We start from the raw sequence: 16,677 nt of genomic DNA on the forward strand, positions 1-16,677 counted from the left end.
CGTGAAAATTGGCAGATAATTTAATAAATAGTTGTAACCTAGATAAAGGAAGATAGGAATTATGTCTTTGTGGCAGATTTGCTGATGATTAAGAGGTAATACAAGACTTGTTCACCTTAAAAATGGTTGTCGAAAGCAAAAATGCATCACATTTTGTGGAAAAGTGTGATGTGCTAGAGCAAAACATGCACTATATTTTGGAGTCGACACTCCAGAATTAGTAAGAAACAAGTTCTGAATTTCATTGAGCAAATATAATGCAAAATAGTGTTGTTTATTAGTCATTACAACCCTTTATAATTTTGAATATGTATAATAATGAAAGAAATATAGACTACATGACCTAAGACCATAACCTCTTTATTCATTTAAACTGAATGCAGATCAATGTAATACAGAGTGCACATGCAATATTTCATTTCTGAAATATATATGTTTTCAAATTTCTAAAGATACTTAAGTATATGTATGTATGTATGTATGTATGTGTGTGTGTGTGTTTGTATATTCATTTGAGGTGCCATAAATAAAAACAATCCGTAAACAAATGTGAGATTCAAAAGAAATGTAAATGTAGTAGTGAACACCCCTCTTGAAATACTGAGTCTGAAAATCAAGCATTAATAAAAGTAGCACATGACAATAAATCAACAATTTATACATTTTTTAAAGAAATCAAGCCCTATCCTGAGATAAATGTACAAAACACTCAAACAAGTTAAAAGTTTTTTTTATAAGAAGAGATTAAGAAAATGAGGAAATGATATCTGAGGCATTGTGATATGAAATAATACTTCCAAAACAAATGCATAAATCTTAAATGTCTCATTTGCATACTTGAAGAGGAGTGCTTGAAGTTAATAACACTCCCATTGTGGTCTTTTTCCACACTTGTTTTGACTGATTATATTGAACATGGTAATTTGTAAATTTGCACATTGATCATATGTATTGATAAAGTTATAACACTCAATCACAATAGAATATAGACTACAGAGTACAGTGATAGGACAAAGGAAAATGCTTTACAGTAAGATCCAATCAGCTGACAATAGTATTCAACACTGTAGTGAACATTGTCATAAGTACAAAGATAGTATCAACAAATGTTTGTGCACTTCAATATCATTCACAAAATAATTAAGCCAACAAAATATAGGAAAAATGATCGACTGATTAATTGATCGATTGAAATTAAACTAGTGTATGCTTTGCGCATACAAGAATCTGAACTGAACCACAACAGAGTGAAAATCTGATTCAGAAAGCTTCAGCTCACCTTAATAAAAAGTTGTAAGCAGCCTCTCAAATTCTGGAGGTATTGTGGAAAAAAAATTGAGGGCATATTGATTATATATAAGCATTTATAGACATCACCCTATATATTCATACAGGAAACGGCAACAAATGATTTTCAAGTATCGTATTTAAGGGATTTCAGAAAGTCACTAAGTTTTACTGCTGTGACTTTAGGAGGTACCTGTCTTCTGCCACTGTATGGTATTTGAAAAAATTAATTTCTATTATTATTATTGTTTTTTACTTCAGCAGGCAAGCTCATGTACCCTTCATATATTCTGTTCCGTAAGTTCTGAAAGAATTCAGAACAGTGTTATAGATTTGATGATTATGGCAAAGCAGCTTTAAACCTGTAGCACTAGCACTGTACTCACACTTTAGGTTATTGTAGTAGATATTTCATAAATAAATTCTGTGCAAAACACACACTCAGAGTATCAACTTAATTTTAAGCGGCATTTAAAAAAACATCTCAGCATTTTTCAGCATCATCACTAACCCTGAATGTCCCAAAGTCAGCTTTGGACCTGAGATTTAGCAAGAGCGTAACGGTTTTTCTTTGTCATTGATTGTTTTATAAGAAGTGGCTCTCAAGTTTCTCTTTTGTGTAGCTGCCTGTGTTTTGTTCACATGATCCACATTAATTATTATGATTATTTACTTGCTTATTTTTATTTAAAAATGCATGTCATTCTACTAAATAACCTGCAAAAGTGGTGGGAATATGGCTAGAGGTCTCACTTTCTGACCACAAAGTACAGCTTCACTCAGGATTGATCCAGTTTGTGATTTTCAGTCCGATGGTATAAACACAGTCTTTCAGATCTTACCCTCTCAAATTAGAGTGGAACAGATCACCATTACAAAGTCTTTAAGGGCCGTGGTGTGATTTCAAATGGCTGGCTGAAATTCCTGGCATGTTAAAAACAAAGCATTCAGTTACACAAAACAAACTCACAACGAACCTTTTCAGCAGATGGCACACAAGTGCGGCTTCAGTCTGAAATAAGACAATAGCTAGAACCACAACAAACAGATAAAAGTGTAAGAAATGGCAAAATGATTACCAGTTAGTGACCAATTTGATTACTATATATAAAAATGTAAGCAATGACTTGTATTTATTGATGTTACACATTGGTGGAGATCTTGTACTTCGGTGACATGTTGCTGTGGAACCAGATGAAGCTGAAAATAACGCCCATCGTTTTCGGGATGCTCTCGTCAAAGGCGAAGGTCATGGCTTCATGAAGGGGAACTTTGACCACCTCGATCAATTCGCCCTCTTGGGGTTTACCTCCTCCCTCTCCGACGCGATTCTCCTCAGACACCTCAGCGTAGAACATGGTCTGCTTCGATCCGGTCACTCCAACTCCTGACCTGTGGGGGAGGAAAGCACAAGGGACTCAGGACACCCGATAATGACAAGCCAAAAGGAGCAACACGAGAATCACTGAAACCTTGAGATGCCTCCGTTTTCTTTCATAAGACACAATAGCAATAAATGTTTTGCGAGATTTAAGCTAAAGCAGCAACATTTGTGTGAAATAAACGCTAATGCTTAATACAGCTACAAACTATATTATTTCTGATTCCAAATGTTATTGAACTGCAGCTTCACACACACAGTGTAGTACATTTATAGCAAGGTTTGAGCTAAAGACACAACACATTTTTGGTAAATATTAATGCCAAATGCAGTTGGTTACAGTACATTCCTGACTTGTACTGAAATGTAACTAAATAGCTTAGTACATTTTCACATGATTTAAGCTAAAGAAGCCACGTTTTTGCACTGAAAACACTAAATATTAGCTTTTATTTCTGACTTAAAATGTAACCTTGACATAATTTAAACGCTGGAGCATAACGTTTTGCTAAAAAAGTGAAATACTGTACACCATTGTTTTCAAATTGTATCCCTGATTTGAACTGTTACTGAAATGTAATCTCTGCAAATCGCTTACTAAATTCATGTCTTTCCCTATTCAGTTCGATAGGAACTGTTTTGTACTTATATGTTCATTACCAACCTAGAAACTAGCTACCCATGGGTGTTACCCAGATGGCGAGTCAATGTTCTAACTGCCATTAAAAGCACTTAGTCATGAAAAAAAAAAAAAAAACTCCCATCCATTAACGGATTAAAAAACAACAACAAAAAAACAAAACATCATGGATTCCACAAATTAGGAAATATACACCACTCACTACATATAATGTGAAATGGCAAGACTAGGTAGAGGCACAGAGGTCTACTATAAAGACCTGAAGGCATGGAGAAAGACCTCTCAAACCTTAACGGACAACAACATAGCAGCATCTGGTACGCTCCACTGTGACCGAGGCGTTACCTCACCTGAGACTCTGTCATAGAGATGTCACCATGGAGAATCTCCCTGACACCCCAGAGCATTACAGAGATGGGAAGCTTCCAAAAGCCCCTTCTTTTCCTAGTATTTTGTAGACTGAAACAGATTTTTTTAAATGAGCTCATGAAATATGGAAGAAAATTACAAGGCCGTGATGCCTGCGCACCACTGAAGTGATGGATGATGGCCTGAGGAGATAAAAATGGAACAAGCCCCGGCAATCAGTTTCTAGGATGAGTTTAAACTAACCACACTGTGTGCATTGAAAAACATGACTCTATATTTGAGGGACGAATTTCAAGAGAATCTGCAGGACTCCACTGCGTCTGTCACCAATGAAGAATGGGGTCTATGCTGACACCCACTCAGGAAGAATAGAGACAAGATATGACAAATGAACTGTTCTGAAACCCCCCTGGAGCTCTAAAGGAGCCAGAAGATACAGTACAGTACTTTAACAGTATTTCTATGAAATCTAAGGAAAATGCATCATCTTTTATCATGGAATCCTCCCTTATTTAGGAGAAAGTTTAGCACTGACTAATTACACTAATTTTGCAAATTGTAAACTCAATGCAGATTACTAATGTTCCTTCAGTACTGCCCAAAATAACTTGGATTAATGGGTCATGAACTGAGAAATCAAAATTCCCTTGATCTTTTGACATATAGGAGGTCATTGAGCTATAATAATATCCTATAAGTTTCAGAAATCTTCAATTGAAAACTTTATCATTAATATAAAAACAGCTTATTAAAGTCTGCCAAAACGACAGCTTGTGGAATGTACCACTCTGTGATGTCATAGTGTGGATAAGCACCGCCTCCGCAGATGAAGATCAACGCCTGCTTCAACACCACTGCCTGCTGAGCCCCGCCCTCCTATTCGCAAATGTGCTAGGTAAATGACAAAAGGCAAACGCAGGTCTACGGAGAAACCAAATGATAAAGATGGCTCTGAAGAAAACAGTGTGTTGTGCAGTGTGAAGTTATGAAAAAAACAGCCTTTGCAATACCATCCCTTCTGATCCCAGTGTTAGGAAAGAGTGGATGAACTTGATTTTTAATGAAGATCCATTTCATAACAGTAGGAACTTGGTCCTGTTTACTTCATTTTACAGCAGATTTGTTTACAAACAATGCTCAATTCAACAAGATTTTTGGAAAGATCGAAACTGAAATACTGTACATATTTTTCTAAATGTTTTCTTTACGTGATCACTATTGCTGTGTCTGTTATTTGAGATCGTTTGATATGTGCATGTATTGATTTATTGCAGTGGCCGTTTACTTTGGAGTCTACAATCCACCACACCTACTCAAACAGAACGTTATTGGGTGGGTGGGGGGGGGGGGTCAAAAACAATAGCCTATTAATTGTAAATTATGTAAAAATCTTGATAACATTTTAAGTGTACCTTAGAGAACAGAACAAAAAAAGCAGTTAATGACTTAAGCAATGCTTTGATAGAGCCACAGTGCTTACACATTTCTACTAAAACCCTATGAGGCTCAATATTTTCAAAATTCATAGTAAGAAAAGCTTCTTGAGCACGAAATCAGCATATTACAATTTTTTTTCTAAAGGATCACGTAACACTGAAGACTGAAGTAATGACTGCTGGAAATTCAGCTTTGCCAGGAATAAATGGCATTTTAAAATAGAAAACAGTTATTTTAAACTATTTGGAAATTTGGAAAACAATCACACTGTTTAACACAATCAAACAGAAGTAGGTCATCCTCTCTTTGCATTCCTTCATGTCCTTGCCCAGCCCATGAACGCAGCAGGTGCAGCATGAGGTCCACAGGTGGTGCAGTTTATGATGCTGCAGTCTGCAGGTGCGTCTGACCGTGTGCATTTTAGAGGAGGATCCCCGACTCCATGTGGTATCTTAGCTAATCAGAGATTGCTGTGGCACAGGTCACAACAAACAGCACCAGGCAGATGTTGCAGGCTCACACACGGACACACACACACACACACACACACACACACACACACGCAGACAGACAGGTGTGTGACTCCAGCAGGTGTGAGGCGGCAGAGGTTTACGGCAGCCTCATCAATGAAGACTGATAAGAGCATAATGCAGCACTGTTTCTTCTTCTGTTACACAAGAGATCAGGGCACATTTAACCCCTGAATACTTTATCTGAGGTTCTTTATTCTGGGGGTATAGGGCTGGTAATGATGGAGAAGAAGGTTAAATATTAAATAGGGAGAGAAAAATAGTTGAGATAAAAATGATTGTCAGCCACGACAAAGTGCATTTTACCAGATATTTTCAGGAATGTTTGATGAACTGTAAATTCAAAAGAACAGCATTTTTTTTTAAATATATTTTTTTATATATAAATGTATTTACTGTCACTTTCTGCATGATCAGTATTAATGCATCCTTGCAGAACCAAAAAAAAAAAAAAAAAAAAAACTCATAGTAACAGCTGTAGTATACAGTATAAATAAGCAAATATTCTCTTCTTAATATATGTAAATGATAAATATAAAGTCCTGAAGGGGTTCATTTTGAGATGATGATGGGGACACTACAAAAATATCTAATTGCAGAAAACTGTGATTGACCAATCAGAATCAAGAATTTCAGAGAGACATCTTATAAGGAAAACAAATAAGCCTGTATAAACCTCATGACTTGTTTCATTAACAGTGTATCACTGATGAGACTGCTTGTGTTATTATTAACTACTTTCACACTTGAAAGCTGCTAAATTTCCAGAACAACGTTCCCACATTCATTATTAGCAAAAGCAGCAGCTTTCAGGGATCTATACTTACTGACATCACCAAAATACATTACATCTGACACCATTTGCAAGAAATAACTTGCTGAAATTGAATTTGATCACATTTCTTAATACAATGCCACTAGCTAGCTACTAACATGCTAAAAGATTTTGACTGCATCATATGGGGCGATATCTTTATGTGTGAACTATGCTTATGAACTTACCATAACATATAAGAAATGTGACTTCTTTAAGGGTTCTCACCTGTATGATGTGATCTTTCTCAGCTTGGTGACTGATACATCATAGCCACACTCTTCTAGCACTTCCTGCCTGGCAATCTCTTCCAGAGAGAGGTTGGGTTTGTCCACCAATCCTGCGCACAGCTCGTATGTCACGCCAGCCGAAGCGGGAGGTTGGTGGCTCGACGTCCCTTCACTTGCCTCTCCTGCTTTATCATCTTCCGGGACTTTAGGTTCTGCTGGTGCAGCCTCCGCTGACTCTTCCTCTGCAGGTTGCAGGGGTTTCGGTTTGCTGCGCTCCCATTCGGTCATGTATACAGCTGTGGAGAAAGAAGACGTGTCACTCATCGTTCAAGAACGCGTCTAAATACAAAGAGAGAATGGGAAACACTTTGATTGATGAGGTCTCAAACATAATCTTTTAGATCATGTAGGCAAAAGTATGTGTTTGAGAAGAAGTTGCAGAGGGGTCAATAAGGCTGCCCAAGACAAAGGGAAAAAAATAAGTTTTTAAAAAAAAAAGTATAAATAAATCTTTCATAAGGGTTGTCAAATCCATTAATTGCATCTGAAATAAAAGCTTACATAACGAGAGGGTACTGTATGTGTATATATTTAAGAAATATGTAATATATTCACATATAAATTTGAACATATATATGCACACACATACAAGTAAATATTTATTAAATGTATACATGTGTGTGTAGCTACATACATACAAACATGCACTGTACATACTTGTTATGTAAACACAAACTTTTATTTCGAATGCAATTAATCGAATTAACAGCCCAACTTTTTTATACATATTTACTATGTACATATAATGTAACCATTACCAACATAATAACAATTCCCTTTATCTTAAATACTCAAGTACACAGAATCATTATTTTTTCAAAATGGGTTTTAAATATATTTTAAAACCATTTATATAAATGTTTAAATAATTGTAAAATATCATGAATGTATGTCTATATATATGTGTGTGTGTGTGTGTGTGTGATTTTTTACATTTATAAGCATTATGTTTTTGAAGATAAATAGATGTTTAAACAGATATATTTTGGGGGAAAAGATCTTATACTTAGAAATACTGACCTTGTAATAACAGCAATGGATTGCACAATATGTCTATAATTGTAATATGTCTACAGTACATCGTTTTTATAATGATTTAGTTATTTTAGTACTAAATGCAAATCAGAAATCCTTGGCAACTTTCTGTAATAAAGGATTTGGATCTGTTATTTTATTTCAGTTAATGAATTTTATTTTTACGGTTTTAGCTTTAGTTGACAATAATAACCCTGAGCTGAACTCATGGTTCACCACACATACAGTAGGTCTGAGCCTACAACCCTACAGATATCTATACCCAGATCTTTAGTACTACGCCCTTCAGACGAATGTGCTGTACATTTGGGACTGACTGAGAGCTCACTTAGAGAAAAGCCATCCTTGAGAAGACTTGTTCTTATGTTTCCCTGCACAAGGCCTGCCTTTTCATTTAAAGCATTGTTTGAAGACTACAGGAAAAAAAAAAAGCTGTAGAAAGACGTCTCTCTTTCAATGCAAGGCTTTCCTTCCATTCTGAGAAGCAGGGCGCCGTCCCTGGCGAGCATGTATAGAACAATAGTGTAACAGTGTAGCGCGGGGCCAAAGCTTCACAGAGAGCACTGAGAAATGCTCTGTTTGCACGACGACCATCGACATGAAAAATGTTCCATTATGAGACTCTTATTGTTTTAGAGGCTTTCTACACTGCATTAGGTCAATATATGCCTTTGTGGTTTTCTCTACGTGTAATATAAACACTGAACGTTTCATTTAGAAGTGACTAAAGATGGTACCAGTTCACTAGACCAAATGAAAAAGCCTAAAAAGTCTTAGAAAGTGCAACACATTTGAGAGAAATTACCTGAATGGATGTGGCAAGGTCCTAAACTGTGTTTTACCAGAAAAATGTCTATCATCCATTTTATTGTCAACCAAACATTTCAACATAGCAACACTAATAGCAGTTATAAAACGGCACCTGATATCTGTTGCGTATCAGATGTTTTTAAAAATCTGCAGCAGAACAAAAGATATTTTATCATCTCTTTCAAATCGAGATAACAGAGGGATCTGGGTGTTGTACGTCACTTTGTAACAAGATACATTGTAAATGAAGTATGTGTGAGAAAGTTTGGATGCAAGTCTTTGTAAAATCCATGTTGTTCTGCTGTGAAATCATACTACAAAAAAGTCAGAAAAACCCATAAAAAGAAGATTTTAGGGAAGCACAACTCTGAAAGATACGAAACAAACAGGAAGCATTAGTTTGCAAATTTCACAATTGAATTGAAAAAATGGATATTAAAAAGCTAAATCAATTTCTGAATTAAACAGATTAAAAATTTAAGAAAGTAGAATGGCATTACCAATGCTCGATTTGTTTCTAATTAGAAAGATAGGGAGTGGAATTTCTAATTCCAACTCATTAAGTAAATGGGAGTCATAACCCTGATATCTATAGTAATTGAAAAACCTTACAGCCTTAAAAGAAAGACTCATTTTAGATTACAACTAAAATCAAACAAAAAAGTGTGGAAAAACATCAGGAATGAACAAAGACTGCAGGGCATTACCTGGGCGGAACTGCTTGACCAGGATGAAACAGTGTGAGGTGGTGTTGAAAATCAGCACAGAGACACTGGAAAGAGGGAAAAGCAACGCATTTAGAAGTTGAGTTGGCATTTAGAGAAGAGGTTCCAGTTTGATCAGTACTCAACTATGGATATCTTTGCTTCTTGTTAATGCATCCAGTCCTGCCAGAGCATCAACACAACTGATCCAACAACTCATCTAGACTTAGTGATAAAGAGAGAAAGTGAACATGAGCATGTGTGTGTGAGAGAGGCACATGGAAACCCTTGCTCCATCAAGCCCCAACAAATCACCCAGGATTAACACCTTGGATGTGGTCTTGGTTTTTCATTTTATCTTGGTTTGAGACTGAACATAATGCCCTAAAAAGAAGAGAATAAATCCCTGTGTCTTAAGGATCCATGTATAATAGGATTTACCCACTGATGCATACTGGGATAGCCAGGCATCTGTGGACTGAAAGCAAGCTAATAGCTCAGCATGGCATGAGGTCAGAGGATAGAGCGTTTCTGTACGGCACTTTCACACTCATACAAGCAACATCTTCCCTACTCTTCAACCAGGACACATCCAACATAACATCTGTCGCCATTTAGGAGACTTATTAAAATTGACAAATCATTGAAAATATGCTGAAGGTCAAAATTAAATTTAAAGTCAATTGTCTTTATTAATTAAACTTTAAGGGACAGATCTTAATAGTACAAGGCCTTAAAGTAATATTTCAATGAAAAATGAACATTTACTATAAATTTGCTCACCCTTGGGCCATCCAAGATGAAGTTGAGTTTGTTTCTACATCGTAACAGTTTTGGAGAAATTCAGCAATACATCACTTGCTCACCAATAGATCCTTTGCAGTGAATGGGTGCCAATAATTGCAAAAAGCTAAGTGTGTTTATATGTAATAAATCAAACATTAAGGCGTTCATCTTTAAACCATCGCTTCAGACCCCGTAATCCACTGTATAATAACATTTCCTTCACTTGTATATGGTGCTTAATTTATTCATATTTCTCTCCAATGTTCCTCTGGAGAAAGCAATATTATGGATATAGGACTCATATTTTAGCTTGAAACAACAATTTAAAGTTAAATTGAAAAGTTCTGAGTCATGTGGATTGCCTGTGGATTATTGTGATATTTTTATCAGTCGTTTGGGAGGATCCATTGGTGAGCAAGTGATGTAATGCTACATTTCTCCAAATCTGTATCTTTTTGGGGGAGATGTAGTCCTTTAAGGTGTGGACACAATGACACATTAAATTTCTGAAAAATACTCCATTTAGCAATGAATTTATTGCAGCTTGCAAATAAGTCACTTTCAAAACAAGCAACTTCCTATCTGTCAACATGGCTAATGGGTGGGCAATTTGAACTGGCTGCGAAATCCTTTTTGGCAAATCTTTCGGCTTTACACGAAATTCCCAAATGTCTGACAGCGCTCTATTGAAATGACTGGATTTTGCCTGCAAAATTTGGCACAAGGCAGTAAATGTGACCACACCTTTCGAGTGCAAGATTTTCAGATTGTCACAGGCCTCAGATCATATGCTATAATACGTGTGATTGTTTCAGTGGCAATGGAAAGAGACGGCTCTTTGAGTGGGGAAAGCGGATATGTCTGTAGAGGCAGGAAGCCCTGCCCTGCCTTTCCCATGGTGAATGGGTGCCAGAGATTACCACACAGCCTGCATGTAAACCAACACACACTCCTGAATCTTACCCACAATTTGTATTCACACACAAGCATTTGTTTTCTCCTGTAATATTCTTTTTTTTTTTTTTTTTTATGTGGCTACAGATAGAAATAAGTCTTAGCAATAGGATGCACAATAAGGTACATCAGTAGCATTTTGGTTTAACTTCTCAATTATGGATATTTAGTCCATGCTCATTTTCCATATTTTACTTAGATCAACTTAAAGTTAATCTTTAAAAACACTAATATCTCAGTGATGCACCAAAACTTCAGCAATTAAATATTCACACGAAGCTGCAATAAATTACAAATAAATTAATGTATTTATTTATTTCCAGTTTCAGTCAAAATAGTTTTGGAGGACCACAATCATTGACCAAAAAATGTCAGAGCTCCTTCAATGATGAAAGTGCTTCTGAACTGATATGACTCAGATCATGCACAAACATTTGGTAGGAAGCGCTATCATCTGGAGACACAATGATCTGATGCTTTGACGCCTGATTAAGAGCGGTCCTGTAAATTTTAAGGCACAAATCCAATTTCTATCAGTTAAGATCCTCCCGTGGATCTAGAGGACTGTCCCGAATAAAGAGTGCAGTCTAGATCAACCTTTGAAAACAGTGCAGCTGACAGGTCAGTGCCCCAGCGAGCCAAGGCATGTCTGATTGGTGTGCTCCTTGCCGCTTCACCTCTCCACCCTGGAAATACTGTCGAAGTCACGCAGGATGTGTCACACACCGTTAAGCATGCTGTCCATTAGGGGTGTTTGGCTCTTGCTGCAGAATGCAATGCAACCGGAGCAGCGGGAAAAAAAGCAAAGGACTGGTGCTGGTGATCATAAGAATCAACGCATCACAACACTGATGCACATCATATCACACTCTCATCAACACTCTTCAAAGCCCTCACAAAAGACAATGGCATCCAACTCGTCACCTCCCAAACATCAGCAGAGCTCTCATTAGAATGTAGCAGTGGCACTAATGACCTGAACAGATGCTGCTTTTAATGGCTTTACCTTTCAACTGCAGATCACCTCATTCATCAAGCCACCAAACAGTGCAACAAAACAATGATTAGGTCAAATGGTGACATCAAATAAGAGCACGCGCATACACAAAGTTTGAGGTTGGTTTTAATAAATATGTTAATGCTCACCAAAGCTACTTTATTTGATCAAAATACAGTAATTGTTCAGAAATAATTATAATACAATGATTTGGTGCTCCAAAACATTTCTGAATTTTGAAAACAGTTCTACTGCTTGTGAAATCTTTTGTAAAAAAAAAAAAAAAAAAAAAAAAAAAAAAACGTTTTTTTGTCACATTTGATCAATTTAATGTGCCTTTGCTGAACAAAAGCATTTATTTCTTCAAAAATTCTTATTGACCTCAACCCTTTGAATGGTAGTGTTCATCAAAATAAAACCACAAACTCCCATCTTCAAATAAAGTGTTCAACCTTCAATGGATTTACAACTAAACCTCCATGGTTTTAGTGTTGAGGACCTTGGTTTTTGTGACTCCATCTCAACTCAGTCTTGTCCATGCACCTTGTCCTGAACTGGTTTGATACTGAGGTTTGATATTGTGACTATCTTTTCATTTGAGTTTTTCTTTTTCCCGTTGTTGCTTGAATTGTGCTGGTGGTCCAAAATCCATTTTCTCACTTTGGATTTAATGAGGAAGGGAAAAGACTTGTCATGTTGTGAATGGCTAGAATATGGAGTTTCAAGCCCACAGAAATCACGTTTTGGTTCGCAGACCATTTTCTCACAGACATGGTCCAGACGCTCCTCATCGAAGAACAAAGGCCTTCTTAAGAAACCTAATTTAGGAATGTGCTGTAACTCTTTTTATATTATTGGCCAGAGACTTTGTAGTCGCTTTGTTCTCCTTGCTGAAAATGATTGAATCTCCATACATCTCCATGAGAAAATAAAAGTGTCTTGCAGTATTGACACATGGTCCACTGAGGTATTCAATCCTCGCTGATAGCTTTAATGAACCCTGTATGAAAGGTCACCCGTGATCTCGAGGCAGCAGTTGACAACTGGAGAGGTACAAAGAGGCTGCTCTTAGGTGTGTAATGACCCAAAAACCACTTTGGGTCGGTGGGAAGGGGTTGTATGGGAAACAGAGCTGAAGTTTAACTGCTTCTGCCTCTCTCTTGGACACTTCAAACTTAGTCAGGGATCAGCGAGTGCATTGAGGACAGGTGCAGGGTTGCAAATGCCTACCTGAACCTACTAAAACAGAACTGTGTATCAAAGTGAAAAAAAAGGGACAGATTTATTGTGACAAAGCTCAATGGAGACATGATCGTGTAAAAGACAACTGAAGAGAGATCAAGATGTGCACACAAGTGTTGTGGGGCAGGGGAGACCTTATAGTTGCACTGTGGTGAGACATTCCAGCACCAAAAGCCTCTGATCTTTTCCAGGTTTAAAGTCGTCTTTAAGTATTATGTGAAAACATGCAGCTTAAAGGTATAGTTCACCCCAAAATTAAAATTCTGTCATTAATTACTCACCCTCATGTCATTCCAAACCCGTAAGATTTTCATTTATCTTCGGAACACAAGTTAAGATACACGCATACTTTGTTTACATTCAGATCAAAGCATGCGCATACATCGTGATACTCTCCAAAATGGCACCAGGGTGACGCGACAAACGAGGAGACAAATTGTTGAATAGAGTCGTTATTTTTGTTTCCTGTGTGCACAAAAAAAGTATTCTTGCACCTTCGAAATACCACTGATTTCACATGGACTATTTTAATCTTGTCCTTACTGGTTTCACGGTAAGTCAAATCTTAATTTCTCACTACAGCAGAATGTTCCAATTACTGTTAAAAATTATAGGGATTTTAACAGTAAAAGACTGTAAAAATGCTTTGGTTAGCAAGCTTCCATACTTTAAACAGTTAAATAACTGTCATTATATTTATTTTAATTTTACTGTAAAATAATATTTTTTTTTAATTGAAAAGAACAAATCATTGTATAATTTACAGCAAGAAACCGTAAATTGACATTCCCAGAATTCCCTGCATAACACTTCATATTTGATGTTTTTTCATTGAAATAAGTGTTTCTTCTTAGTTTTGTCAGTTGTGTACATTAGGGTTTTATCTTAGATGTCATGTGTGTTACCATGATGGTGTTTAGTGTCTGTGTGACACTGTACACCTTCCATCTATTATATATATATCAGTATTTGATTTCTCAGCTTGAGGAAAAGCGGTTTGTGATGAGTTTTGATTCACCATGTGACTTCCTCATGACCACCTGTTTTAGGTGGTTATCAGTGTATTAAAATAATACAAAACAGATTAGTACTTCGATAGATTGGTATATTAACATTATACTTGTTTTTCTTTGTGTGTGTGTGTATAAATAAATAAAATGCCTTGCTGTGTGTACTGCATTAGCTAACAGAGACTTGTCATTTGCACTTACATACTGTTGCTCTTTGGATAGTTTTGATTGATTCTATTGTTCTCATTTGTAAGTCAATTTGGATAAAAGCATCTGCTAAATGACAAAATTTAAGTTAAGTCTGTAAAACCTATAATGTTGATATCATTTTTTTCTGTAAAGTTCTGGCAACCAAAGCTGCCTGTATTTTACTAGTTTTTTGCTTACAGTGTACACTCCAGAAAAATAAATAAACAAATAAATAAAATGAATAAAAACAGTAAGACACATCCTCACCTATCATGGGTTTGCATACAGTCCCAGGACTTCTTTGTTCCATTCTGTGAAAAAAAGCACATTTAAAATATCATATAATTTCTTAAATAACACAGTTCAGGTAAAGATGTAAAACAAACAAACAACTGAGACAGACAGTCTGAATATTCAAAACTGTAAAAAGCCTTAATCATTGCATTGATGATGTCTTACATTTAAAAATGATAATAATAACCAAACTATTGTAAACTTTTAGAAATCACATTGAAAGATGACCTGTAAAGAAATCTTAGTTCCATTGGAAAAGTGGTTAATGTAAAAGATTTTTGAAGGTTTCATATAAAACATTAAATATAAACACAGATCTTTCATTAATGTAAAGTTTAATCAAAGGGATAAAAAGATGTCCAATAATAATAATAATAATAATAATAATAATAATAATAATAATAATAATAATAATAATAATAATATTGTTGCCGTTTATTTTGTTTATTGTTGCCAAAAAAAAAAAACATGCTGGATTGCTATAACAATGAGCGTGTTCACATTAACGTTCTCATGGATATAGGAAATATACCAAAGTTAAAGAGTTGTTATTTAAACTATGAAAATACAACTTTCGCATTTAAGTTTGATAAGTAGGTTTGTGTATTTGAGTCCTCAAAACACCCCAGCAATATTGGGAAAGGGTGTGCAGCTCTTAAAATGTTAGTATTAACAGCCTAGGCTTATGTTTTGTGTACAATACATGTACAGTACTAAGTGTCTCTCACCCTTTTATATAAACCTCTAGCAAGCTTGATCACCACAGTGCCTGAGGACAGGGATTCTGTGAGACATGAATCTCACAAGAACAGACATGTTTCTGAAAAAGGTTGTTGGTGTTGCCTAAGATGATGGGGGATCGGCCTAGTGCATGTGCGTTTGTACTCTGTTTGAAGAGGCATTACCTCCTGTTCAATCTACATACTTGTAAATCATTGCCATTTCTTTATACTTTATACTTGTCGTTAGGGCTGGGCGATTTTGCATATTTTATAGATTAATTTGAATTTATTGTTTTGCCACGATTTTATTTTTTAGAAATCGAGGAATCACGATTTTAAATAGAAATATTTCCAAATGATAGAATAAGACAATCTGACATTATGCCAGTGATAACAGTAAAGAGAAAAGAATGATCCAAGCGCATGTCAACGCACGTGATTAACTCCTCACGTGTGACATGCTCTCTGAAGGACCATAAATTTAGTGCTAGGCAGAATTTACACAGCGTTTTTGTGTTGACAAAGATGCGACGCGGCAGTGGAATAGGTAAAACATGCAAGATGGGATGGGAGTGAATTTCTTTTAACTTGAGCCCAGTGTTTTAAGAATGGCATTAGAAAAGCAGCGCGATCTAATAAAAAACTTGTAAAGAACTACTACTGTATGTCTGATATTTTATGTTTGCATCATGGTGACAGGATGAAAGATGCTGTTGTTTTAAAAGAACCTGTATAGTAAAACGTCTACTGGTGTTATACTTTCAGTCATTTTGAATTTGAATTACCTTGACTTTTGAGATTTTCTCAAATAACTTTCCTCATATTATTTCTGAACACATATGTGTTAGTATAGTTTTGCATCTTTTCTGCAAATATATTTATCACTAATTACTAATGGCACTTTTCCACTGCATGGTACAGCTTGGTACGGTAACATTTTGGGGGGGTTTCCACTGGGTACAGTACCTGGTACTTTTTTTTTTTAGTACCACTGTAGTTGAGGTTCCAAGTGATCCGTACCGTTACCAAAACGAGATGTGTAAACTCTGCTGATCATGGATTGGCCAGAGAGAATCCTCACTACCTGGTCACAGAACTTGTGACACAAATAGGGATGCACTGGTTGACTGGCCATAAATCGAAACCGGCCGGTTTTTGGTCTTTTTTTGACCGATTTTTCCGGAAG

General features: G+C 36.2%; 1 protein-coding gene across 1 annotated transcript; it reads right to left on the reverse strand.

Annotated features, from left to right (window-relative positions):
• Positions 1 to 268: 268 nt before the first annotated feature.
• On the reverse strand, positions 269 to 14,870 carry LOC113100033 (uridine diphosphate glucose pyrophosphatase-like). The gene is made up of 4 exons (XM_026264904.1): positions 14,743 to 14,870; positions 9,301 to 9,365; positions 6,687 to 6,984; positions 269 to 2,679 (listed from the first exon to the last, which is right to left on the reverse strand). Exons 1-4 carry the CDS (start codon positions 14,802 to 14,804, stop codon positions 2,430 to 2,432), a joined length of 675 nt encoding a protein of 224 aa, XP_026120689.1. The 5' UTR covers positions 14,805 to 14,870; the 3' UTR covers positions 269 to 2,429.
• Between the last annotated feature and the right edge of the window lie 1,807 nt (positions 14,871 to 16,677).

The sequence above is a fragment of the Carassius auratus genome, unplaced genomic scaffold (genome assembly GCF_003368295.1).
Source record: "Carassius auratus strain Wakin unplaced genomic scaffold, ASM336829v1 scaf_tig00217123, whole genome shotgun sequence".
Classification (NCBI taxonomy): Eukaryota; Metazoa; Chordata; class Actinopteri; order Cypriniformes; family Cyprinidae; genus Carassius; species Carassius auratus.

Coding starts and splice junctions, on each gene's coding strand:
- LOC113100033 (XM_026264904.1), bottom strand. CDS start 14,804: ATGTGCTTTTTTTCACAGAATGGAACAAAGAAGTCCTGGGACTGTATG. Junction 9,366..14,742: donor TGTATGCAAACCCATGATAG/GTGAGGATGTGT, acceptor CCCTCTTTCCAG/TGTCTCTGTGCTGATTTTCA. Junction 6,985..9,300: donor GGTCAAGCAGTTCCGCCCAG/GTAATGCCCTGC, acceptor CTTTCTCCACAG/CTGTATACATGACCGAATGG.